Genomic DNA, 26,191 nt, shown 5'->3' with positions numbered 1-26,191 from the left:
CTATATACTGTTCTTTTTTCTTCCTGCTTCTTGAGCTACTCTGTATCTTTCCTTCACTGGTTCCATTTCCTCCTCCTCCTATCCTGTAAGTGTAGTCTCACCCTTTAGTTCGTCTTCTCTCTTCATCTCTAGTCTGTTAACAAATACGATCCAGTCTTTGTTCTTTGTATTTCTCCTTTCTGTCCCTTCCTTTTCATTTCTACTGCCATTATCCTAGTGCATGTCCTTATCACCTCATACCTGAACTACAAAGTAAGTCTCTTAACTGTTCTCCCTGCGTCCATGTTCTCCCTTTTTCAATCCATCCTTCTTCACCTTGCCAGATTCATCTTCCTAAATACCATTTTGTTTATACAGTATCAATTCCTGCACCTTGATCAGGTGGCACTCCACTTCAAAGCCTATAACTTGACATTTAAAGTCCTCCACAATCTAGCCCTTACCTACCTCATCAACATTATTTACTTTTTTTTGCACTTAATAGTATTTTATTTTTTTCCAATTACATGTAAAGAAAGTTTTCAACATTCATTTTTATAAGATTTTGAGTTCCAAATTTTTCTCCCTTCCTCCCTACCCCCCCAAGCAATCTGATATAGGTTATACATATACAATCATCTTAAATTTATTTCCCCATTAGTCATGCTGTGAAAGAAGAATCTGAACAAAAGGGAAAAAACATGAGGAAAAAAAACAACAACAAAAAAGTGAAAATATTATGCTTCAATCTGCATTCAGACTCCATAGTTCTTTCTCTGGATGTGGATAGCATCATGGGTCTTTTGTTGCTATTACTCTGTACAATGTTCTTCTGGTTCTGCTCACTTCACTCAGCATCAGTTCATTAAGTCTTTCCAAATTTTTCTAAAACCCACTTATTGATCATTTCTCATAATACAGTAGTATTTCATTATATTCATATGCTACAATTTGTTCAGCCATTCCCCAATTGATGAACATCCCCTCAATTTCCTACAGTAGCCACCACAAAAGGAGCTGCTATTAATATTTTTGTACATGTGGGCCCATTTCCCTTTTTATGATCTCTTTGGGATACCGACCTAATAGTGTATTACTGGATCAAAAGATATGCACAATTTTATAGCCCTTTGGACATAGTTCTAAACTGGTCTCCAGAATAGTTGTATCAGTTTACAACTCCACCAACAATGCATTAGTGTTCCAGTCTTCCCACATCTTCTCCAACATTTATCTTTTTTCCTTTTCTCTCATATTAGCCAATCTGATGGGTGTGAGGTGGTACCTCAGAGTTGTTTTCATTTGCATTTCTCTAATCAATAGTGATTTACAGCATTTTTTTCTTGTAACTATAGATAGCTTTGATTTCTTCTTCTGGAAACTGCCTGTTAATATCCTTTGACCATTTATCAATTGGGGAATGACTTGTCTTCTTATAAATTTGGCTCAGTTCTCTATATGTTTGACAAATGAGGCCTTTATCAGAAAAACCTTTATCATTGGTTCCCAGCTTTCTGCTTTCCTTCTAATCTTGGTTGCATTGGTTTTCTTTGTGCAAAATCTTTTTAATTTAATGTAATCAAAATGATCCATTTTACATTTCATAATATTCTCTATCTCTTGCTTGGTTATAAATTCTTCCCTTCTCTATAGATCTGACAAGTAAACTATTCCTCCCTCTCCTAATTTGCTTATGTTGTCACCCTTTATGTCTAAATCATGTACCCATTTTGACCTTATCTTGGTATATGGTATGAGATGCTGATCTATGCCTAGTTTCTGACATGCTATTTTCTAGTTTTCCCAACAGTTTTTGTCAAATAGTGAGTTCTTATCCCAGAAGTTGAAGTCTTTGTATTTATCAAACAATGGATTACTATAGTCATCGACTACTGGGTCTTTACCATTGAGCTACCACTCTATTTCTTAGCCAGTACCAAATACCAACCTCATTTTCTATAACTTTGCTAAATGACCTACATACTTTAGTCACATTGACTAAACACATTCCTATTTCCAAGAATTTTTTTCCTGCTATCTTGATTGCTGTCCCTGCCATTTTCCTTTCTCTTAAGTTCTACCCTATCTTAAGGGTCTAGCTCAAGTCCCATTTCCGCCATGAGACCTCCAACAATCCTAGGCTTTATTGATTCTTCCATCTTCTAAACTCCTGAAGCCCAGCACAGTAACTTGCACATAGCGTCAGTCAGTGTTTGTTGAATATGAAGATGATGATTGGATTATATATTTAAAGCTAGAAGAAATCTTAATCCTCATTTAGTTCAAACCCTTCATTTTACAGACGAGAATACTGAGTTCCAGAGGTTAAAGTGAGTCCAAGATTAGTCAGGAAGTAAGTAATAGAGATCAAGTTTGAACTCAGATCCCCTCGTGCCAGATACATCAGTTTTTCCAATGAACAATATTATGGGTTATTTTTTAAGTTAAAAATTATTGATATCATTTGTTTTTACATCACATATATTCCTAATATCTTCTTCCCCCTCAGCTCCTAGTGAGCTATCTCTTATAACAAAAAAGAAAAAAGAAAAAACTGCTCAGCAAAACTGACAAATAACATTATATGCAAAGTTCCACACTGATTATTCCCCACCCCACCCACATAGCCCCACTCTACAAAGAAGGAAAGAAGGTGCTTTCTCTTGTTTTTTCTTTGGAGCCAAGCTTAGTCATTCTGATTTCACATTGTTCAGTTTCATTTGTTTTATGGTGGCAGTTCTTTCCGTTCACACTGTTGTAGTCATTTTGTATATTGTTTTCCTTGTTCTGCTTATTTCACTTTTCACTGATTCACGTGTCCTTTCACACTTCTCCCTGTTCACCATATTCAACATTTCTTATAGGATCAGAATATTTCCTTATATTCATGTACCATAACTTGTTTACTGATACCTCAGTAAGTATATGCTTTGTTCCCAGTTCTTTGCCACTACAAAAGTGCTGCCATCAGTATTTGGGTGTGTAAAGGATTGTTTTATTAATCTTTGACCTCACTGGGGTATGTGCCTCGCTATGGATCTCTTGGACAAAGGGTATTGGCATTTACTCACCTTCTTAGCATAACTCCAAATTCCAAATGGCTTTCCAAAATAGTTACACTAATTCATAGCTCTACCCACAATGTATTAGAGTGGGTTACTCTTTACAATGATGAAAACAACAATAAAACTAGCTAGCATTTATATAGTACTATGAGATTTGTAAAGTACTTTACATAGTAATATATGATCTCATTTGATACTCACAACAGGAAAGTTGTACCAACAGGAAGGTACTATTATTATCCTGATTTTAGAGTTGAAGAAGCTGAGATAAAGAGAGCTGACATGCCCAAGATCACTCAGCTAGTATCTGAGGCAGGATTTGACCTCATCCTCTTAACTCCAAGTCCAGCACTCCTATGTACTGTGCCACCTACCTGCCTCACAGTCTTTGAAGAAAATCAGGACAAATATTCTCCTCTTTGTTTTGTCTGTAGATACCACAAAATATAAAGAGCTGAAAATTCATAGCGCATATGAAAAGGTCTACTGAGTGTTACTGCTAAATTCACAAGGCAAATCCTAGTTACACTGAAGTGGTGTACACCTCTATTGTTCCCATTATACCTACAGATTAACCCTTTACTTGATTTCACAGATCTAATCAGGTGCCTGTAGAAGTTACTTGTGACCTTATTGTAGGGTGTGATGGAGCCTATTCAACAGTCAGAACACAGTTCATGAAGCAAGCTCGTTTCAACTACAGTCAACAGTATATTCCTCATGGGTACATGGAACTGACTATTCCACCTAAGAATGGGGAGGTAAGGAAACGCCCATTTTTTCTGTCATTAACATTTCTTCTCTATCGTTTTTTAGTTACCTTTTGTAAAAGATGTACTGTAAAGTGGTATATATTGCTTTAAGAAAATGTGGCCACTACCCCATGAAAGGAAGACAAGTCAAAGTCCTACCTAGTTTAAACATTAGGTTAAAAAAGTACGTAGCAAGTTTCGGTTTAGTACAAAGATGCTTCTCTTCTTCCTTTTGGTTTAGGGAAATTTTTTTTCTTACAAGAAACAAGGAAAATAATATTCAAAATGACTACAACAGTGTAAAAAAGAAATATTTGTAGCATACAGGGCAAATATTTTGATGTTGTCATAAGCAAATGAAACCAGGAAGTTAAAATAAAATTGTCAACAAACACAACTGTAATGTTGATTCCTAAGTCAAAACTAGCAAATAGTACTGATGAAAACATTTGCATTTTACTAGAAACATCATCTCTTAACTGTCATTCAGTCAGACATTTGTTAGAACACAGTTGGGACTTTGGAGCTCATCTAATCCTCAAAGCCACAGGTCCTCCTCCCCTGATCAAATCCAATGTCCTCCCTTTGCAGAGGAGGGAACTAATTCCAAAAATGAAATAAGTTGCCCCAAACCTTATAGCTAATAATTGGCAAGTCTTAGAATTCAAACCCAAGTCCTTTGTGCAGATCTATTAATATTTTTACCATACCATGAAGGGAAGATACTACTATATTTCAGCCAACCACCTTAGATAGTTACATCCAGAGCCAGAACACATGATCCATACATTTTGAACGAGTTTGGAAAATTGCATTCTGTTGTGTTTGTCCAGTCAGAGGCTGTGTCTTCATTGTAACACATGTCTTGATCTATCAAGGGTTCATCTTCCTTGGAAGTCTTCAAACAGAGACTGGATGTCCAACTGTTAGATACATTATATTATATTAAGAATTCTTTTGATGCTTCCCATCAACTGTCAACCAGTAAACACGACTAGCACAAAGCAATAGCATTTGCTAAAATAGTAGAATGAGAACAGTAGCTTTGAAATGCTCCTCCTTATATGCCTAGGGCACACACAAAGACAGCATCAGTGAGAAGAATTCATACAAATTCAGGGCACAATTGGAGTGAAGATTGTACATAAAGAACAAATATGCCAAGGTGACATATCATTCCAGTACCACAAGGACAATGTACTTTGGGTCCTATTAGACACTGTAAGAAGCTTTCTGATGGACCCAATGGACAGATAAGTCAAGTCATTCTGTTTGAGAAATGACACTATTATAGTTACATTATCAGGGAAACATTTATACCATATGGATAATGAGTTTAATAGAGGTGTTTCATTAATGTTTTAATTAATTAATTAATTTTTAATTTAGTTTAATTTAATTAATTAAAACATTGTGGGTTTTCCCCCTACAGTATGCCATGGAACCTAATTATCTACACATTTGGCCAAGAAACACTTTCATGATGATTGCTCTTCCTAACCAGGTAGAGTATATTGCACAGTTAATCATATTTGTATATGTATTGTTCATTTGTTTCTTCACTTACTACTATATATGGTTATTTTTAAGCTTCTATTTATTTAATGAAAGACTAATTATTTTTTAAATGAGCCCTATGAGGAAAAACTTGAAAGAATCAGGATTGGAAGATTTTCTTTTAATATTTTCCTGAGTGGAATCTTTTAAAGGAGGTCAGAAAACCTAAGAGGTGGTGATTAGGAGAAAGAACGTTCCAAACATCAAGGACTACCAGCGTGTATGTGTTGTCCTGTGTGCTTAATAAATAGTTCTTAAAATTAATTGAATACTTAGTGAGGATATCTAACCTCTATATAATATATTAAAATGAATTGATATATGGTCTTGAGTGGTTGTTTATGACATTACCAAAGAAGGCTGGGGGATTTCTTCCATTTGTCAATACGTTTCCTCTTTTTTCTACCTGCTGTAATTTAACTCGGCAACTGGACAGACATCTTAAGTGTTTGCTATGTGCAAGGAACTATGCTAGGTATAGGAAAGATGTTTTAAAATCATAATAACTGATATTCATATGTTTATTAAACTATATTTCATTTAGTCTGTACAATTATCATGTGAGTTAGTAATAGCATTAAAATTTTACAGAGGAGGAAACTGAGGCTCATTAAAATTAGGTGACTTGCAAATAGTTGCACAGCTAGTAGTATCAGGAACTTTTTAAACATAGGTTTCTACTAATTCCAAATATACCATCTTTTCCACTATACCAACTACCTCCCCTGCCATTTGACCATTTCCATTCCTTGTTAATCCCCTCCTGGATCACTGCCTTATCATAGCAAAAGGGCTTATGTAACTCAATGAAACTATGAGCTATGCAGTGGAGAGTTCTGACAAAAGCTCATCCACTGGAGAAAGAAGTAGCAAACCACTTCAGTGTCTCTGCCAAGAAAACACCATGGACAGTACTAAAATGATTAAAGAAATGTTGGAACATGAGTTCTTCAGGTTGGAAGGTGTCTATTGTACTACTGGGGAAGAGCAAAAGACAACTACAAGTAACTCCAGTACTAATGAAGTGGCTGGACCAAAGCCGAAAGGAAGCTCAGTTGTGGATACATCTGGTGACAAAAGGGAAGTCCAATTCTATAAAGATCAATATTGCATAAGGACCCACAATGTAAGCTATGAACCGAGGTAAACTGGATGTGGTCACACAGGAGATCAAAAGATTAAACATCAACATCTTGGATGTCCTTGAACTTAAGTGGAAAGGAATGAGTGAATTTAATTCGGGTAATCATTACATATACTACGATGGGCAAGAATCCCTTAGAAGAAATGGAGTAGTCTTCATAGTCAATAAAAGGGTTAGAAAAGAAGTACCAGGGTATAATCTCAAAAAAAAAAAAAAAAACAACAGCGAAATCTTTTTGAATCCAAGGCAAACCATTCACCATCACAGTAATACAAGTCTATGCTCTAACCACTGATGTAGAAGCCAAAGCTGATCAGTTCTATAAACACTTACAGAATATTATAGAAATAACACAAAAAAGATGCTATATTCATCATAGGAGATTGGAATGCTAAAGTAGGAAATAAAAACATAATTGGAATCACAAGCAAGTTTGGCCTTGGAGTGCAAAATGAAGCAGGGCAGAGACTTAATAGAGTTTTGTCAAGATAATTCACTGATCATAACAAACACTCTTTTTCAAAAACCCAAAAGGTGACTTTAAACATGGACATCACCAGATGGTCAATATTGAAATCAAATTGATTATATACTTTGTAACCAAAAGTAGTGAAGCTTTGTACAATCAGTTAGAACAAGACTTGGAGCTGTGACTCAGATCATGAGCTTATTGCAAAATTCAGATTTAAATTGAAGAAAGTATGGAAAAACATCAAACTATAGATATGACCTAAATAACATCCCTCATCCATATGAAGTGGAGGTAATGAATAGATTTAAGGGATTAGATCTGGTGGTAGATAGAGTGCCTGAAGAACTATGAACAGACATTTGCGATATTGTACAGGAGGCAGCAACAAAAAACATTCCCCCTATGATTAAATAATCTCCAAGTACCACCCCACCCCAGGACCTTACATTCATTCAATCAATTACAAAGTCCCTGTTCTAAATACTACTCCACCCCTAGGCTGTACCTTCATTTAGTCCATCACAAAGCCCCTCTTCTCAAATGGAGATTAGTTTCCAATCATAAGTAAAGTATATTCATTTGTTCAATCATAGAACACAAAAAGGTCAAAAGTTCCCCACCCCTGGGGGTTTAAGCACAGCACTTAATACCCAAATGGAGGTCTTTTATTCATCTTGACAAGAGGCAAGTTCTCAGCAATCTTTGTTCCTGGGGAGACAAAGCTCAGCAAGGCCACAAGATACATTGCCAGTCTCTTCATTAATTCATCCTCTGTCTGCAGAACAGTCCTAGGACCCCTGAAAACATTAGCAAAACCCTCTCCCAGGATTTCTGTAAACATACAACCAGAAAATCCTTCTTCAGGGCTTCTGAACCAACAGAAAGGTTCCCAGACTCCTGCAACAACAGCACTGTCCTTCACCAGTGGACAGTATTCACTCTCTGTCTGCAGGACAGTCTCAGGAGCTCTGAACCAACAGTCAGGTTCCAGGACTTCTTCAACAACAAGACTGTCTTTTACCAGTGGACAAATCTGGCAAAACAACATCAAAACAGACAGACAAAGTACCAGCAAAACAGCCATGTCTCCTCAGTCCTTGGAAGCTCTGGGTGGCAGGTCTCAAAAGTCCTGGGCAATTCAAAGTGGCCCTCAGCAATCCTCAGTCTCTCTCTGCCTCCACGAGGGTGCTGCTTCCAAAAAGTTCTTCTGCCTCTCTCTTGTGTCTCTCCAAATCCACGTCACCAGCTCCTCCCAGTTTAGGACTTTCTTTTCACATCAACAAGTCCATCCCACAGGTGGGATTAACAAGCTCTGGGTTTTAACACAATCAATTTGAAAACCAAGCCAATACAGGGGGATCTTTATATTCCATTACTATCACAACAGGAGGCAGCAACAAAAAACATTCACCCCCTCAAAAAAAAGAGTGAGAAAGCAAAATGACTGTCTTATGAGACTTGAAAAATAGCTGAGGAAAGTAGGAAAGCAATAAAAGGAGAAAGGGGAAGATATACCCAACTGAATGTAGAATTCCAGAGAATAGAAAGGAGAAATAAGGTTCCTTAAATAAGCAATGCAAAGAGATATAAGAAAACAATAGAATGGGAAATATAAGAGATCTCTTCAAGTAAATTAGAAATATCAAGGGAAGGTTTCATGCAAAAAATAGGCATGATAAAAGACGAGAATATGGACTTAACAGAAGCAGAAGAGATTAAGAAGAGGTGGCAAGAATACACAAAAGAACCCTTTGAGAAAGATCTTAACATCACTGATAACCATACTGATCCAGAGTCAGACACCTTAGAAAATGAAGTCATGGGCCTTAGGAAACTTTGCTAGCAATAATACTAGTGAAGGTGATAGAATTCCAGCAGAGCTATTTAAAATCCTAAAAGATGATGCTGTTAAAGAGCTGCACTCAATATGCCAGCAAATTTGGAAAACTCAGCATGGCTAATGGATTGGAAAATATCAGTTTACATTGCAATCCTAAAGAAAGGCAATGCCAAGGAATATTCGTATTGCAAAAAAAATGCATTCATTTCACACTCTAGCAAGTTAAAAATGCAGGCTAGGCTTCAGCAATATTTGAACTGAGAATTATCAGAAGAGCAGTCTCGTTTTCAAAGAGGCAGATGAACTAGAGACCAAATTGCCAATCAAAAGATTTCCAGAAAAACATCTACTTCTGCTTCATTGACTACACTGAAGTCTTTGACTATTTGGATCACAACAAAATTGCAGCAAGTCCTCAAAGAGATGAGAGTACCAGATCATCATGCGTGTCTCCTGAGGAATCTGTATGCAGGCCAAGAAGCAACAATTAGAACCAAGCATGTAACAACTGATTCATTTAAGGTTAGAAAAGGAGTATGACAAGGCTATATGTGGTCACCTCATTTATTTAACTTATATGCAGTATACATCATACCAAATGCCAGGCTAGATGAATCAAAAGCCAAAAGTAAAGTTGCCCAGAGAAATATCAACAGTCTCAGATATGCAGATGATACTATTCTGATGGCAGGAAATGAAGAATTAAGAAGCATCTTGATGAGAGTAAAAGAGGAGAATGTAAAAGCTGGCATGAAGCTTAACACCAAAAAAACTTGGTAACTGGTACCATCACTTCCTGGCAACTAGAGGGAGAAGAAATGGAAACTGTCAGATTTTATATTCTTGGGCTCAAAGATCACTGCATATGGTGGCTGCAGCCAGGAAATTAAAAGACTCTAACTCCTTGGAACAAAAGCTATGGCAAATTTGGATAGCATACTAAAAGGTAGAAACATCACCTTGCTAACAAAGGTCCATATAGTCAAGGCTATGGTTTTTCTAGTAGCAATGTATGGCTATAAGATGGACTATAAGGAAAGCTGAGCACTGCAGAATTGATGCTTATGAATTGTGGTGCAGGAGGACTTTTGAGAGTCCCTTGAACAACAAGAAGATCAAATCAGTCAAAACTTAAAGCACTGAAAGGCCAAATGCTGAAGGTGAAGCTTAAATACTTTGGCTTAACATAAATGAGAAGATAAAACTCATCAGAAAAGATCCTGATGTTGGGGAAGATTGATGGCAAAAATAAAAAGAGATGGCAGAGAATGAGATGGAGAAATAGTATCATAGAAACAATGAATATGAACTTATGCAAACTTCAAGAAATAGAGTATGGAAGGGCCTGGTGTGCTATTTATGATCTATGGGGTCACAAAGAGTTGGACATGACTGAATATATACATACATATATATGTGTGTACATACACATAGACATGTGACTATATATATGTATATTTCTTTTCTTTTTTGCTGTTTTTTTGCTTTTTGGAGGGGGGAAGGCAGGGCAATTGGGTTTAAGTGACTTGCCCAAGGTCACACGGCTAGTTTTTTGTGCTAAGTGTGTCAGAGGTCCGAATTTGAACTCAGGTCCTCCTGACTCCAGGGACAGTGCTCTATTCATTGTGCCACCTAGCTGCCCCAGTATGTGTATTTCTTGTTAATATCCCCAGGAAAGACAAGGGAGAAAGGAGAAAGGAGAAACTTAGCAGCCCAAGACTGTTATTTAACATTCTGGATATCCCAATGTATACCTGGGGGAGGGGGGAAACTACTGAGCTTTTACAGTTTTGACTTGAGACAAAATATTTATATACATATATGTATAATATAAATATATGTGTGTATATATACATATATGTGTATGTGTGTGTATTAGGCTTCAAAGTATATAGCTAGGATTCTTCTCTGACACTAAGATACCTAACCAAGAGTACTGTGACTTGGTGTTATCTCTTCAATTATTATTATTTTCCAGATCTCTGATTCCTTTGATATGTGAGGTGCCTTTTTTCTTTGCACAGAACAAATCATTTACCTGTACTTTGTTCATGCCCTTTGAAGATTTTGAAAAGCTCACCACAGGCAGTGATGTACTCGATTTCTTCCAGAAGTACTTTCCAGATTCCATCCCCTTAATAGGAGAGTAAGTTTCATTATCCACAATTATATATTCTGGTTCATGAACTTGTATTGTATAAAATTAAGCAAGGGATTTTTAATTCTTTTTCTCTTTTAGTTTAAATCAGTTATATAATCACCAGGATCTGAATCTGCATTACAGCATAAAATCTGAACAGATTTTTGGAATTCTGCATAATCCTCAGACTCTTCTCCCAACCCCACTTCCCCCCAAAAAAATTCTCCAGGAAAGGTTTTTGCATGTGCTATTTTTTGTGGAATATGATGATGATATTGAGATCCTAGGATCACCAATTTAGAGCTGGATACATCCAGAGAAGTAATCTAGTTCAGTCTTCTCATTTTGCAAATAAGGAAACTGAGGTTCAGAAGGGGAAACTGACTTGCCTGAGGTCACATGGGTAGCAAGTAGCAGAATCAGAATTTGAATCCAGATCCTCTGACTCTTAATTCAGTGCTTCTTCCACGATACCACACTACCCTAGGTTTAGAAGGGCCAGAAGAAATCCAGTGCCCCACATTTTATAAATGAGGAAACTCCTCAGTTCCAGAAAAATCAAGGGGTTTTCCCAAAGGCTTTTCTGCATTTTGATAGTGACAGATTTTACTTTAGATCCAGAGTTTACTTTACTTCCTGGTCTAGTAACCTTTCTACTGATAACTCATTTTCCTGTAGCCAAGGAACAAGTGCTTGGAACTGTGGTGTGTGTTTGTGTGTGTTTGTGTGTGTGTATGTGTATGCTTGCTTGCACATATTGTATGTGTGAGACACAAAGAATGAGGGATAGAGCAGAGGCAGAGAGAGAAAAGAAAGAGGAGAGGAGAAGGAAATTTTACCTCTGAGATTGAGGTAATCTTTGAGATTTAAGAGATTGATTCCCTCTTGACTTTGAGGGTTTAGAAGTAATTGCTTCTTATTGTCTATTGGTACAGCTCAATTCTGGGCACATTGTAAGTGCTTAGTGAATAATTATTGATTGAGTAGAATGTATGTCAAATTCCTGAGGGATCTGAAATTGCTGCTGTTTGGGGCATTTTATTTGAAATTGTTGAAACTTAACCACTATCATTAACATTGAGAAGTATTGGGGTGTAATGATAAAATCACCACACGTGCAATCAAGATGACTGGATTTGAGTTGAGTAATTTCAGGTAAATCACCTAACCTCTCAGAACCTCAGTTTCTTCACTGGTAAAATGTGGATAATAGTACGTGCACTATGTCTTTGACAGACTTGTTATAAAGAAGTTATTTGTAAACCTCAAAGCACTCTAGAAATGTGAGTTTCTGTTCTTTTATGGAAAAGCCTAGATTGAAATACCAAAATAGCTAGATTGAACTTCCCAAAACATATTAATGAATTTTAAAATTGCATAAAAGAGAAATATCTAGAATTTAACTTAGTTACTCAACATCTGCCTGAATATATTTGCATTGTAACAGACATGGTAAATACTTGTTTTGTAATGAAAAACACAGACCTGCATAGAAATATGATCCCAGAGCTCTGCAGAACTTTTAGTTCTTTGCCTTTCCTGTTTCTTCATCAGCATACCTAGGTATATTTTAACGTGACAAAGTCATTAGGCTTATCTGATGCTTCATGCTAATCCATATATCTTATGATTTTTGCCCCCTGGAAGGGAAACACTGAAGCGAGATTACTTTCTGCTGCCAGCTCAGCCTATGATCGCTGTCAAATGCTCTACATTCCACATTGGTTCCCAGTGTGTACTCATGGGAGATGCGGCGCATGCAATTGTACCCTTTTTTGGACAAGGCATGAATGCGGTGAGTTCGTTTGCTAATCAAGTGACTGAAGTCATCATCTCAAGCAAAATATCCCAGTTACCTGATGTCAAAGTCTAAGCTCACATAATCCCCCAGAATTAGTTAATTAGTAAAAGTACCACTCAAACTAGCCATTTGGCAGATCAGGTCAAATAAGTGAAAACAGTTTAATTGATAGCCCCAAGCAGACATAGCTAAGAGGGTGGGGGGAATCACAATAGTTTTTGGTTCAATCATAAAAATTAATACATGTATTAGAATTTTAAAATTGATCTTTTTAGCATCTCAGGGCCACATATGTATATATGCAAAACACACATAGATAAATAGATATAACACATTCATTACATATATTCACAAATGTGTATACATGCATGTGCATTTACATATATTTTTATAGGATCCATGTCCTGCATGGCAAACCTAAGGAAAGAAGTGACTCCCTGTTTGTCAGTGCTAAATAAAAGTATAAAACTCCACTAACATTGAATAAATTATGCCTCCTATGAAAATTCAGCATTCTTGTTTGGAAATGGTTTTCTGGAAGGGAAGTATTGAATATCTTCAAGATGGTCAATGAATGAATAAAGCATAAATAATAAAAGGGAACACAAGTGAAATCATGATGATTTCCCGAAAATAGCTTCTATTGAAAAAACAAGAAAGGGAGAGAAAATGGTTTGAACCTAAATCATCAATTCACCAAGAGAGGTTTCAAACGGGCAAAGATAAAATGCTTAAAAAGTATAAGCCTCTAAAGGAAAGTGTTTGATATATGTTTGGATGGTATCTATAGGGTTGCATTTATTTTCTGTTGTCTGTATTAAGTATGCTACCCTACTTGAGTCTGTGGTAGCCTTTCTGGAAGCCAGGGACTACAGTACCTAAGACATGAATGGTCCACAAATATTGGACAGAATCATATTGAGGCAACATGATATAATGGAAAGAAATTGGAGTCAAGAAAAAAAGGGTTGAAACCCTGCTTCTGAAACTCACTAGCCATATGGTCAGTGGGCAGGCACTGAATGCCTCAGAACCTCAGTTTTCTCATTGTAATACAGGGGTAATTATGCTCACATGAATTACCTCACTTGTTTGTCATTAGAAAAATGCTTTGTGAGCTTTAAGTTCCTTTATGAATGTGACGTTATTTATAACAATTAGGACTGCTGAAATAATCATGATCTGCCTAAATGTACCTAAAATCATAAAGCAAGGGATGATTCTGGGAAAATGGCAGAGTAGGTCAGAAAACTTTTGGCTCTCCAAATTTCCTCCACAAAAAAAGACAGAATACCCTCTCAGAGCAGCACAAATAAACACAGGATAAAGTAATTTGACAAGTAAAGAAAAGAGAATTTGAGAAGGTCCCAGGAAAGGAGGAGAGGGAGGTGTGGCCTAAGTGAAGTGCAAACACCTCCAGGCCAGCTCTGCAGAATCAACAAACTATCCCTGGGGGGCAGCTGGGTTGAGAGGCAGCCTCAACCTTAGAAACTCCAATGTGTGTGTGGGGTCTGAGAGAGGGCTGAGTAGGAGAAGATTGAAGGACCTTCCACTATCGAAGGATGCTAGTCACAGCTGTGCTGACCAGACATGTCCTGGGCTGTGGCTGTGGGGAGAAGGGACTAGCACACACCTGGTGAGTGCAGTAGCAAGAGGCAGGGACCCTATTGGTTGTGAGCACTTGCAAAAGAGTAGAGTCCCTGGTTTCATTTACCAGGCAGAAAAGACAGCTGTGGTTTGCATCCACTGGAGAGAGTGCAGGGAGCAAGATCATTTTGCAGGACAGTGTGGCTGTGGGCCCTAGCTGTGGAGAGAAGGAGTGGAGAGAAGAGCCCAAGGTTGGGCTGGGGACAGATCTCAGAAAATTATAGTAATCAGGACCTGAGGCTTAGGGCATCATTCCCCATGCTTTGGGACTACAGCTTTATTACACCAATAGCTGCTAAAAACAAAATAAAACAAAAAACAAATAAATAAAAATGAGAACGAATTCAAATTGTAGATTGTAGCCCTGGGAATAGAGAAAATCTGGGTTAATATTCAGAGGAGGATAATGTAGCTTAAAAAAAAACACTCCTTTTTCAATGAGAAACATCAAATGATCCCAAGCACAAAAAGAATTCTTGGAAGAATTTAAAAAAGACTTTAAAAATGGAATAAGAGTGGGGCAGCCAGGTAGCACAGTGAGTAAGAGCACCAGCTCCAGTGTTGGGATGACCTGGGGATTGAATCCGGGCTCAGACACTTAGCACCAACCCAGAAACACCTGACCTTGAGCAAGTTACTTAACCCCAATTGCTTAGGGGCGGCCAGGTGGCTCAGCAAGTAAGATCACTGGCTCCAGTGTCGGGATGACCTGGGGATCAAATCCGGGCTCAGATACTTAGCACCACACCCAGAAATAACTGGCTGTGTAACCTTGAGCAAGTTACTTAACCCCAATTGCTTTTAAAAAAAAATGGAATAAGAGAGATTGAGGAAAAAATAAGGGAAAAAAAAGCAATCTAAGAAAATTATGAATAGAAAATGAATCAAGTGGACATAGAGAATCAAAAACTTAAGGAAGAAAATAATTCCTTGAAGACTAGTATTGGGCAAGGGAAAGCTAATGACATTCTAAGACACCAAGAAATCATAAAACAAAATCAAAAGAATGAAAAAATAGAAGAGAATGTGAAAAGAAAACTACAAAAAATGGGGGTTAAAGCTTTAATTTGATTCAATAGGGAATATAGGGAGCCACTAAATATTTTTGAACAGACAAGTTATACATGCATAAGAAAGATTAGTCAGGCATTGGTGTGGAGGAAGTAATGATCATTGGAGAGAAGAGAGGAAGTGAGAATAATAGTAGTGAGCTATTGTAATAGTCTAAGTGGGTAATAATGACGTCCTGTATTTTGGTGGTGGCAGTGGGATTTGAGAGGAGGGAATGGACATGACAGATGTCTTGGATAAAATGTATAGATAGTACTTGCTAACTGACTGGATCTGAAAGGTAAGGAAGAAGCAAAAGTCAAATATAACACTAAGCCTTGGAAGAGAGGGATGAAGTAAATGGTGATACCAATAATAGGTATAATGTTGTCACAAGGAGAAGCAGTGTTAGTCAGAAACATTATAAGTTTTCTTGGGTCTTGTTGAGTTTATAGTACCCACAGGACGACCCAGTGGAAATATCCAGTGATCCATTAAAGATGCAGTCATGGAACTAGAAATATAAAGTGAAAATTATCTTTATATAGGTAGCAGTTAAAATATGAGACTGAATGAAATTGCCAGGAAAGAGTATAAAGAAAAGAGGACCAAAGGCATAATTTAAGGGAACACTCACCTTAAGAATTACATAGCTATTAAACAGGGGTGTGCTGGAGCCAACTTTAACCACCTTCTGAGAGCCAGTTCTTAAGTTTTCAGTGCAAGCATTTACACATCAGACATAAGGCTACAAATAAGGGCCTAATAAAATTATGGAGAAAATGTTAATAAGGGAGGTCAAATTTTAATTTAATTTTTTATGGAGAGCTGGTTGTTAAGTATTTACCAGAACACCTCAGCTAGGAGTATGGATTCCTGGGCCTGAACTCAGGAAGACGTCTTCCTGAGTTCAAACTTTACCCCAGACACATAATAGTTGCTTGCCATTTAAGGCCTGCTACAATCAGGCAAGTCACTTAACCCTGTCTGCCTCAGTTTTCTCCTCTGGAAAATGGGCTGGAAAAGGAAATGGCCAACTACTCCAATATCTTTGTCAAGAAAACCAAAAATGGGGTCACAAAAGTCAAGCATGACTGAACAATAATCCGACAATTAAATGTCCGAGGCAAAAGTTGGTCATCTTTTTTCCAAGTCGGGGGTCTTACCTACTATACCTATCTCTTATTTAATGTTTGAATAGTCTGCATTAAACAACGACGACAACAACAGAGCAAGATGAATAAGGGCTCAATTATTCTTCCTTGACTGAGGAAAGTTTTATGTAATTTAAATTCATGTGTTAAAGAGGGTATGCATACTTAAGAACCTGGTGGATTTTTATTATTGCCAGTTTACTATCTTGGATTTATCTCTCTTCAGGGCTTTGAAGACTGTTTGGTATTTGATGAATTAATGGATAAATTCCATAATGACTTAAGTAAGTAAATCCCTTTTGGATTGGTTAGCAAAAGTGAACTTAAAATCAGAAACAAATACTGATAGATTTGATGTGCCTACCTTCCTCCTATGACATCGATTTCCCATGAAAGCCATTAGCTGCTCAGTTAACAGAGCATCAAAACCTCTGGGGAGCTACAATTTGTAGAAGAAAAGTCAGCAGAACACATAGCTGTGTCTTTTGCTTTATTTTAGCTCCCTCAAATTCTGACTTTATGTACCACTATGTGAATATTCTTGGTTGGCAAATTTAGAGATGGTGAGTTTCTTGGGTCTGCTAAACATATCACTTCTACTTTCTTTTTCTAGTAGATTGATAGAGTTAAATCCTGCAATGAAGATTTTGTACAAAAATAAAGAAATTTAACCATTTTTATCCAGTGATACCTACTAAAAGTGTATTAGCAAATTATGGATAAGTGAAATCCATGACTGACCTCCAAACCTCGTTTAGCTATCAGTTTTCTCTTTCTCTACCACCAGACTTTTATTAAAAAAAGTAATAATAATAAAAACTGATTAATCAGTCCACTACTGTTCCTGTCCCTAAATGGTGAAACACTATCCCATAGAGAAATGAGCAAGAAATTAGATTTTTTTTCTATGTAGCACCAGTGAATAGAACCAGAATTATTGAGAAATTTCAAGGAGTCATATTATGGCTCAATATGAACAAGAACTTTCTAACAATTAAAGAGTTTATTTTGTTTTTTAATGGAATGGACTGGCCTATAAAAATGGATTCCTTATTACCAGATGTGTTCAAGCAGAAAATGGATGACTGACTGATGAGGTTGTTAAGGGGTTTTGGTTAGTGGAGGCTAGCCTAAATGAGCTTCAAATTTCCTTCCAACCATGGAATTCTATGATTCTGTGAAAAAAACATGAGGTGAAAATAATTTGTTTGTATCATGGATCTAAAAATGGATAACCAGCCTCTCACTACATAGCCAGATAGTGGGCCAGAAATCAAATGATTAAAAAGATCAGTTTACAGAATTCCCTAAGAGTGACTAAATGAGAAATCCTAGGGGTTGACCATGCTGAAGCACTAAATCCCTGAATTGACAGGTTTAGCACCTAAAATTTCTGGAAACTTTTCTCAGTGTAACCAGGCATATCTCCAAAGGAGAGAAGAGGGAGGCAAATTTTGGATCAATATAAGGAAAAAAAGTGATAAATGTGATTTAAAGGGTTCTATTAAAAGGCCCCAGTATACCCAGAGTATCTCCCTTGCTAGAATTCAATATTATAGATTACAGTAGATTTGCATCATATATATTTAACATATATGAATTCAACTATATGTACTTTGCAGAAATAGTATTACTATATATTACTATTCAATGGTGTATATAGTATATAAAAACAGTGACACCATGTGGTGAGTATTCTGAAGGCCAAGGAGGCCCGTCCTATCCAAAGGAACCCCAGCCTTCCCAAATGAGACCCTCCAGTATTATTATAAAAATTATCTGTATTATTATAAACATAGTTTTGACTTCACATTTGAGAACTGGTCCCTCACTCCTTCTCTACTGTCCCTCTGTTCTAAAAGGCCTTGATGCTAGGGATCCAGAGCCCATCCTCACTGCTTTATTCCTTTCCCTTGTGATACCATCTCTGATTTTGGTGTCCCCATCTCCAGCAGCCAATACACCTGCCCAACACTGGCCCAAAAAGCAGGCGATAGCTAGTCAGTGACCCCTTGGATGTTGGGAGCTGGGGCACAGGAGAGTGAATACAAACAACTCATTGGGAACATGTTTTGAGTATATTTGGGAAATGGGAGCAATTTTCTTAAGGTGCAGTTCTGATTATTCCTCTGTTGCCTCTAGGATTAAATTTAAGCTCCTCTGCTTAGCTTTGAAATGCCTTCACATCTTAGCCCCACCCTGACTCTCTAAACGCATTCATTACTCCCTGTCTTGTACTCTACGTTTCAACCAGATTCACCTTGTTGCTCCTCACAAATGACTTTCTGTCTCTGCAATTTTACCTTCTCTTTCCCCTGTCACTGGAATGGCTTCCCACTCTATCTCTGCTTCTTAGACACTTTTGTTTCCTTTAAAGCTCTCCATGAGTGACATCTTCTACATGAAGCTTTTTCTGATACCCACAGCTGCTGGTGCCCCCCACCCCACATTAACTTGTATTTATTTTGTATAAGATACAGCATGCTAACCCCTGAGTTAGGAAGATCAGGGTTGAAGACCTATCTCTGACACAGATGGCTTTGTGACCCTGGACACATTACTCTGAGCATCATGGGTAACTCTCTAAGACTGAGACACTCAAAGACTCCCTAAGACTTTTTTCAGAGAAGGCACTGACCTGAATTTGGTAAATGAGCTTCCCTACATGGGAGTTCCCTAAACCAGGGAAATCACAGGCCTAGTCATTATCCCCTATATTTTGTACATACCCATTTAGGTACATGTCGTCTCCTTTGATAGAATGTGAACTCCATGAGGGCAGGTACTGTTGCCTTTTTGACTTTGTATTCCAACCTGTTAGCACAGGGTCTGAACAATTATTAAGTGCCTACTATGTGTCAGAGCCTATGCTAACCAAGGGCTGGGAGCCAAAGAAAGTAAAAAACACAGTCTCTCCCCTCAAAGAGCTCACAGTGTAATGGAAGGGCATGGACTTTGTGTAGGCAAGACAACTGCAGCTATTGAAGAGTAAGCCCCTAGACCTTTGTGGAACAAAAAAGATGATGATGATTAAATGGCAAATGATATCAGGGAAAACTGTCAATCTTGATGCTAATCATAGATCCAGAGTAACTACCAAAGAGAGAAAAGGGGAAAAATAACCCAGAAAACTCTGGTTTAGCAGTTGAAAACTAATGTCAATTATAGTCTTTCATGCAAACTGTTTATCATTGGTGGCTAATTACTGTGGAACACATTATGTTAGGTACTTGCAGTACACAGAGCCTAGCATACTTTAAGGGAGTTATTTTGATGACATGATTGAATCATTTCATTTGTTTTCTAGGTGCTTGTCTTCCTGAATTCTCAAGATTTAGAATGCCAGATGATCATGCTATTTCAGATTTATCCATGTACAACTACATAGAGGTAATTGAGGAGGTTTGAGTCCATCTTGACAAATCAGAGATTTTTACTTCTAAAGAGTGACTATCCCTCAGTTTTCCTTCTTCCTTTATTTATGGTACTGTTTTTCTCAGTTCCTGTTTTTGCCTTAGCACCATAGGTCTATAAGAAACATCCAGTAGAAGAGCACATATAGACAAAGGGAAAAATAAAACCTCATTCCTCTGAACATTTCTGAGTGGATGATGATAATAATATTAATGGTAAATATTTATATAGATATAAAATTTTTCACAGGGATTCACATATTTCATATCATTTAAGCCTCACAACCATCCCATGAAAAGAGTATTACAGGTACTATTATCCTCCTTTTACAGAAAACGAAGTGAAGATCAGACTAAGTGACTCATCCAAGGTCACATAGTAAGTATCAAAGGCAGGATTTGAACTTAGGTCTTCCTAACTCCAAGTCAGGCACCTGATCCACTATGCTACCTAGCTTCTGATAAGTATGTCAAAACTTCTTTAGCTACACTGATATTTTGTAGACTCTAGTCTAAGATCTGAATGGACAGCACAGTACTATGATGCTGCTTCAAAAAATACATATAACCCTGAGATATCATCACAGATATATGGCATGTAGAAAACATGTCTAACGTTTTCATTGTATGTCGCATAATTTAGCACTTAGTCTTGTTTGAGGCTCCAAATATTGAGAAATGAGAAGAATGAAAATAATTAAATGATTGGAAAATGGATACAATGAAGAAAAGCTTCAAAAGTTCATTTAAAAAGGGTGGTGATGAGTTTTTCCCCCCATCTCCTCTGGAGAAAGAAAAAGATGACACAAGTTTAAAATGCAACAGAATAGATTTAAATGACATAACTAAATTGGACAAGGATTTCCCAAATTCTTGCTTCATGTTCAAGGCATCATGTTAGCTGTTGTGCATATAAAGAAAGATTGCAGGGGCAGCTAGGTGGCGCAATGAATAAAGCACTTGCTCTGGAGTCAAGAGGACCTGAGTTCAAATCCAGCCTCAGACACTTAACACTTTCTAGCCATGTGACCTTGGGCATGTCACTTAACCCCAATTTTCCTATCTTCCCCCCTCCGAAAAAAAAGAAAGAAATGTTACAATGAACATCCTGCATTCAGGGATTTTCCAGTTTAATTTTGGGGTAGATCAAGTACACAAATGATTAATCAATATGCATTTTGAAGCATGCATTGCGTGTGCCACACATTGTGTTAGTCACTGGGAATACAAGGACAAAGATAAAAAATCTCCACTTGCTAGGTGTTTACATTCTAACCAGGGAGATATCAAGTGTATGTATAAGTATATAAAGAATAAAAGAAGATAAATCCAAATCGATACAAAGTAGTTAACTACAAGATAGTTGGGGACTGGCATCTGGGGGATCAGGAAAGGCTTCATGAAGAAGTTGGTCCTCATGGCAGGAGTGCATTGCAGACATGTGGAATGTCAGATACAAAGGCATGGAGATAGGAGATGAAATGTTGGGTATGAAGAAATTTGAAAGGTCAATTTGGCTTGATCACAGAGTACAGGAAGGGATTAAAGTGCAGTGAAGCTGGAAAGATAGGTTAGAGCTAGGTCATGATGGAACTTACAATTAAAAAAATTATTTAAAATTTAACAGAGACGTTTACCTTTTATCCTAGAAACAAAAAAAGAGCCACTGGAGTTTATTGTGTAGAGAAATGATATGGTTGGATGTAGATGAATTAAGGTGGGAAGAGATCTGAGATAGGAGACACCAGTCAGCATGGTTTTGTAATATTCTAGGCAAAAGGAGATGAGGGCCTGAAGTAAGGTGATATCTGGGTGACTACAAAGAAAGGGCCCCATATAAAAGACTTTGTGGAGGTAGAAACAGAAAGATTTAACTACTGATTGGATATATGGGGAAGCATGTCGATTAGCTTGACGTACCAGCCAATTGGAGGCAGCTAGGTGGCTCAGTGAAGTAGAACACTGGACCTGGAGTCAGGAAGACCCAAGTTCAAATACAGTCTCAGACACTTCTTAGCTGTGTGACCCTGGGCAAGTCACTTAACCTCTGTCTACTTTAATGCAAAAGAAGGTAATGCCAAACCACTCCAGTATCTTTGCTAAGAAAACCCAATATGGTCTACAGGGTCACAAAGAGGTGTTCAGCGTTGAATTGTAAGGTTGTAGAAGATACCCATATGAGAATCTTCCAAGGCTAAAGATGTTTATTTAAGGATAGAATCAGGTGGGAAGCTGCAGCCTGTTCCCACCAACCTTGAAGTAGTAATCTCATTTATCATAGCTGACGCTGTCTCAAATTCCTGCACTATGAATTATGCTACAGACTCCACTAGTGTCAGATGTTCATGGCAGCAGGTAAGAATTCCCCAGGGTTGATCTGGCCTGTAGCTCTACTCACCAGTTTTTATACTCTTATTGGAAGTCTGGATGGACAAATACAGAGCTTTGAGAGGTTTGATGAGGGATGAAAAAAGGTTTAGGAAAGTGGCTGTGTTGAATGGGAAAGTAAATAGATTAGGGTGATGCAAAAGAACTGCTTTGCCACAGTGAGAGTTCAGATGAAATTGTGTAACATAAACTTGTGGAAGACCCAGTTAGTAGATTTTATATTAATCCAAAGAAGACTATGGGCCTAGCAGATAATAGGGTCTTAATAAATACTTGTTGATTGACTGACTGACTCACTGAAATATTTTACAGAGGAATGTTACACAATATTTTCCTTGTATTTTTTTTCAAGAACAGAACAAACATAACACCTTGGGAATAGTCTCTGAACTGCCTTTCAATTTTGGGGGATGAATGATTGCCTTAGGCAAACTGTGTGATGCTATAAGCATTAATTTCCTACCAGGAAGCAAGAAGAATGCTTCTAACCTCCTGGTACACAGATTCTTACCAGTTCAGCTTCAGTAAACCCTTTATGAAAGGGTCATCTATATTGAAAAAGGTTTAGGGTCCCTTCAAAGGACCAAACACTAGACCTATAAATGTCTATTCACTATTTTTGCATGGTTTAGTGGAAAGTGCTCTGGACTTGAAGTTTGGAGACAAGGCTAGTCCCCGCTCTTACTCTGACTAACTAGCTATGTGACCTTGGGCTAATCACTTAAGCCCTTCAAATTTCAGTTTTCTCAACTGTAAAATGGGTATATTTATACTATCTGGTGATTGTGGACCGTGGGGCACCCAGGTGGCATAGTGAATAGAGTGGAGACCTGGAGTCAGGAAGACTCCTCTTCTTGAGTTCAAATCTAGCTTCAGGCACCTACTAGTTGTGTGACCCTGGGCAGGTCATTTAATCCTGTTTGCCTCAGTTTCCTCATCTGAAAGAAATGGCAAAGCACTCCAGTATCTCTACCAAGAAAAAAATAGCATCAGGAAGAGTCAGACACAACTAAAAATGACTCAACAACAACAGACGAACACACTTTGTAAAGCTAAAGTTCTGCAGTATATGAATGTCAGCTCTTACAGCTGACCAGAGGGCACAATGGAAGTACCACAGGGCATAATGGGAAGAGTGCTTCCCTTGGAGTCAGTTCTGAGTTCAAATTCTACATTAGGTACTTACTAGCTATTCAAGCCTGAGCAAGTCACTTAGCCTCTGCCTTAACCTCAATTTCTTTCTTCTTCTTTTTTTTTTTGCTTTTTAGAGGGTAATTGAGGTTAAGTGACTTGCCCAAGGTCACAGTCTAGTTTTTGTGTTAAGTGTCTGAGGCTGGATTTGAACTCAGATTTTCCTGACTCCAGTGCCAATGCTCTATTCTCTGTGCCACCTAGCCACCCCTTACCTCAGTTTCAACATCTGTGAAATAGGGATGATTCGTTGTTCAGTTGTTCCAGTCACATCCAGCTCTTTGTGAGTTGACAGTAGCATACCAGTGCTGTCCATTAGGGTTTTCTTGAAAAAGATGATGGAGTGGTTTGCCATTTCCTTCTCCAGTGAACTAGGCAAACAAAGGTAAGTAACTTGCCCAGGGTCACACAGCTAGTAAGTGTCTGAGGCTGCATTTGAATTCAGTTCTTCCTGACTTCAGGCTCAGTTCTATCTATTGAACCATCTAGCTGCCTATAGCTAGTGTGAGGATCAAATGAGGTAAGATATGTACATCATTTTGCAAACCTTAAAGTGATATGAAAATGCTAGCTACAATTATTATTGTCTATTTTATTGAGATCTGTGTAAGTTATTCCTGAATGTCCTTTCTATTATGATCAAAAGGCAATGACATCTGAACTGATGAATGGAGGATCCAGTGTGTAAAGGAATGGGGTTTTCAGCCATGGTCAGAGGAAGAGAGATGAGATCTTGATTTGTGTCCTTCCTCTTCCACAAATGTTTCTCAAACCATTCCTGCTTTTTAGGGTCTCATTTTTTTCTTGAAAAAAAATCATTTTCTCATCAGATTATAGGATTTGGAGCTGCAGGGTAGATCAGAGATTATTTACTAAAATTTCCTCGTTTTAGATATGAGGCTACTGAGACCCAGAAAGATGAAATACGTAGTGTAAGGTCACATAGGTAGATAGTGGCAGAGCCAGGCTTCCACCCCAGGTCTCTTACCTCCAAACCCAGTGTCCTTTGGCAACAATATTGCTTGCACTTTGAATCTCAAGCTAGCTTTATATCCAAGTTTGTTGAATTGTTGGAACAAAGCATCTCCTAATATTGGCAGTAATATCTTCAGTCTTATTAGTATTTAAGTGAGTATGACATGTCCAGTATCATGTTGTTTGGCAGTTATAGCTTGGAACAATTCCTTTAAAACCAAGAGTAAGAAGGAGCAGGTTGTGGTGGTAACAAGAAATGGTGTCATTTGTTTCAGATGCGAGCACATGTCAATTCAAGATGGTTCATCTTCCAAAAGAACATCGAAAAATGTCTCCATGTAATTATGCCATCTACCTTTATTCCACTCTACACTATGGTAAGAGCTGATCTATAGAACATTAGTCTATCTGTATTCTTCTTTTTTTTTGTTTTTAAGGGAGAGAATACCTAAAGACATTCTTAATATTTGCTTACAGGTCACTTTTTCCAGAATACGATACCATGAAGCAGTTCTACAGTGGAATTGGCAGAAAAAGGTGAGAACAGCTTCTGATTTTCACTGTTCCAACACAGCTTTGTTGTTTCAGAGTCAACATGGCATGGTGGAATGCTAGATTGGGAATCAAGAAAACATGGATTCAATTCCCACCTCCAACAAACTTGGAGTGGTATGATCATGAGTAAGCCACTTACCACAGTTTTCTAAGTATAAAGTTATAATCAGTTTGCTTTGTGCACAGAGAAGGAACTCTTCACCAGTGAAATTACAGGGCCTTGCCACATAATGTATATTATTGCTTCATATATGCCTCTAGCAATGTCTCTTTCCAAAGAATTAACAAGTAGAAGCATTAAAATTCTGATTCCTGGGATTGTCAAATTGAATTGTCTGCCTTGTAAATTAAAATGGCCTTGGCCATGAAGGCACTTTGATTAATGGGGCAAGTCAGAAAGGAGAGCTGATAAGAAAGAGAGTTTGAAGGGAGAAGTAATGAAAAAAGACAACAGAACACTGCACTGTAGCTCTTTAATTTTGTAACTTGATCCAGCCCTGTGATTGGCATCATACAAGTCTTTTTATTGGCTTAATGAGATTAGTTATGGTTCAAACCATCATGCTCCAAGGGTAAAAGGTATCGTGATTGTTTTGTAATGCCATTAAAAGACAATATTTTCCTCCTTCAAGATATGGTTTGTGCCAAAATTCTTGGTGGAGTTTTAAGCTTTAGCAGCTTAAATAGTCACCCATTTACCCATCTAGTTTTGGAGGCAATCAAGGGGTCCTGGGCATATGCTAAATAAAGGATTGCATATTGTTTCTGTCCCAATTTGACATTTTTATTAAATTAAATAATTGTGGAAGTATCAGCATTAAAGTGCTAAAACAAACAAAAATTTCCCTAACAATTCTGTATCATCTTAACCCTGGGTTACAGCCATATCCTCATGATAGATAGAGAGATAGAGAGATAGATAGATAAATAGATAGATAGATAGTTAAAGATACATAGATATATATTTAAATAGAGATATATAAGTCTATGGGGCAGCTAGGTGGCACAGTGGATTGAGTGCTAGACCTGGAGTCAGGAAGACTCATCTTCCTGAGTTCAAATCTGGCC

At 37.6% G+C, this 26,191-nt stretch overlaps 1 protein-coding gene across 1 annotated transcript in view; it reads left to right on the top strand.

Annotated features, from left to right (window-relative positions):
- The window catches only part of KMO (kynurenine 3-monooxygenase), a 60,821-nt gene that overhangs the window by 29,766 nt on the left and 4,864 nt on the right, over positions 1 to 26,191 (top strand). Inside the window, exons 7-14 of the mRNA XM_069064477.1 lie at positions 3,640 to 3,805; positions 5,229 to 5,300; positions 10,834 to 10,955; positions 12,597 to 12,744; positions 16,828 to 16,885; positions 19,909 to 19,991; positions 24,844 to 24,945; positions 25,046 to 25,105. Of these exons, the coding sequence (XP_068920578.1) occupies positions 3,640 to 3,805; positions 5,229 to 5,300; positions 10,834 to 10,955; positions 12,597 to 12,744; positions 16,828 to 16,885; positions 19,909 to 19,991; positions 24,844 to 24,945; positions 25,046 to 25,105 (811 nt within the window). The remainder of the gene's footprint in view (positions 1 to 3,639; positions 3,806 to 5,228; positions 5,301 to 10,833; positions 10,956 to 12,596; positions 12,745 to 16,827; positions 16,886 to 19,908; positions 19,992 to 24,843; positions 24,946 to 25,045; positions 25,106 to 26,191) is intronic.

Source organism: Petaurus breviceps, unplaced genomic scaffold (genome assembly GCF_028583685.1).
Source record: "Petaurus breviceps papuanus isolate PSGF00001 unplaced genomic scaffold, PetGlider_PUasm1.0 90633, whole genome shotgun sequence".
Classification (NCBI taxonomy): Eukaryota; Metazoa; Chordata; class Mammalia; order Diprotodontia; family Petauridae; genus Petaurus; species Petaurus breviceps.
This window is presented reverse-complemented; position numbering and strand designations above follow the sequence as displayed.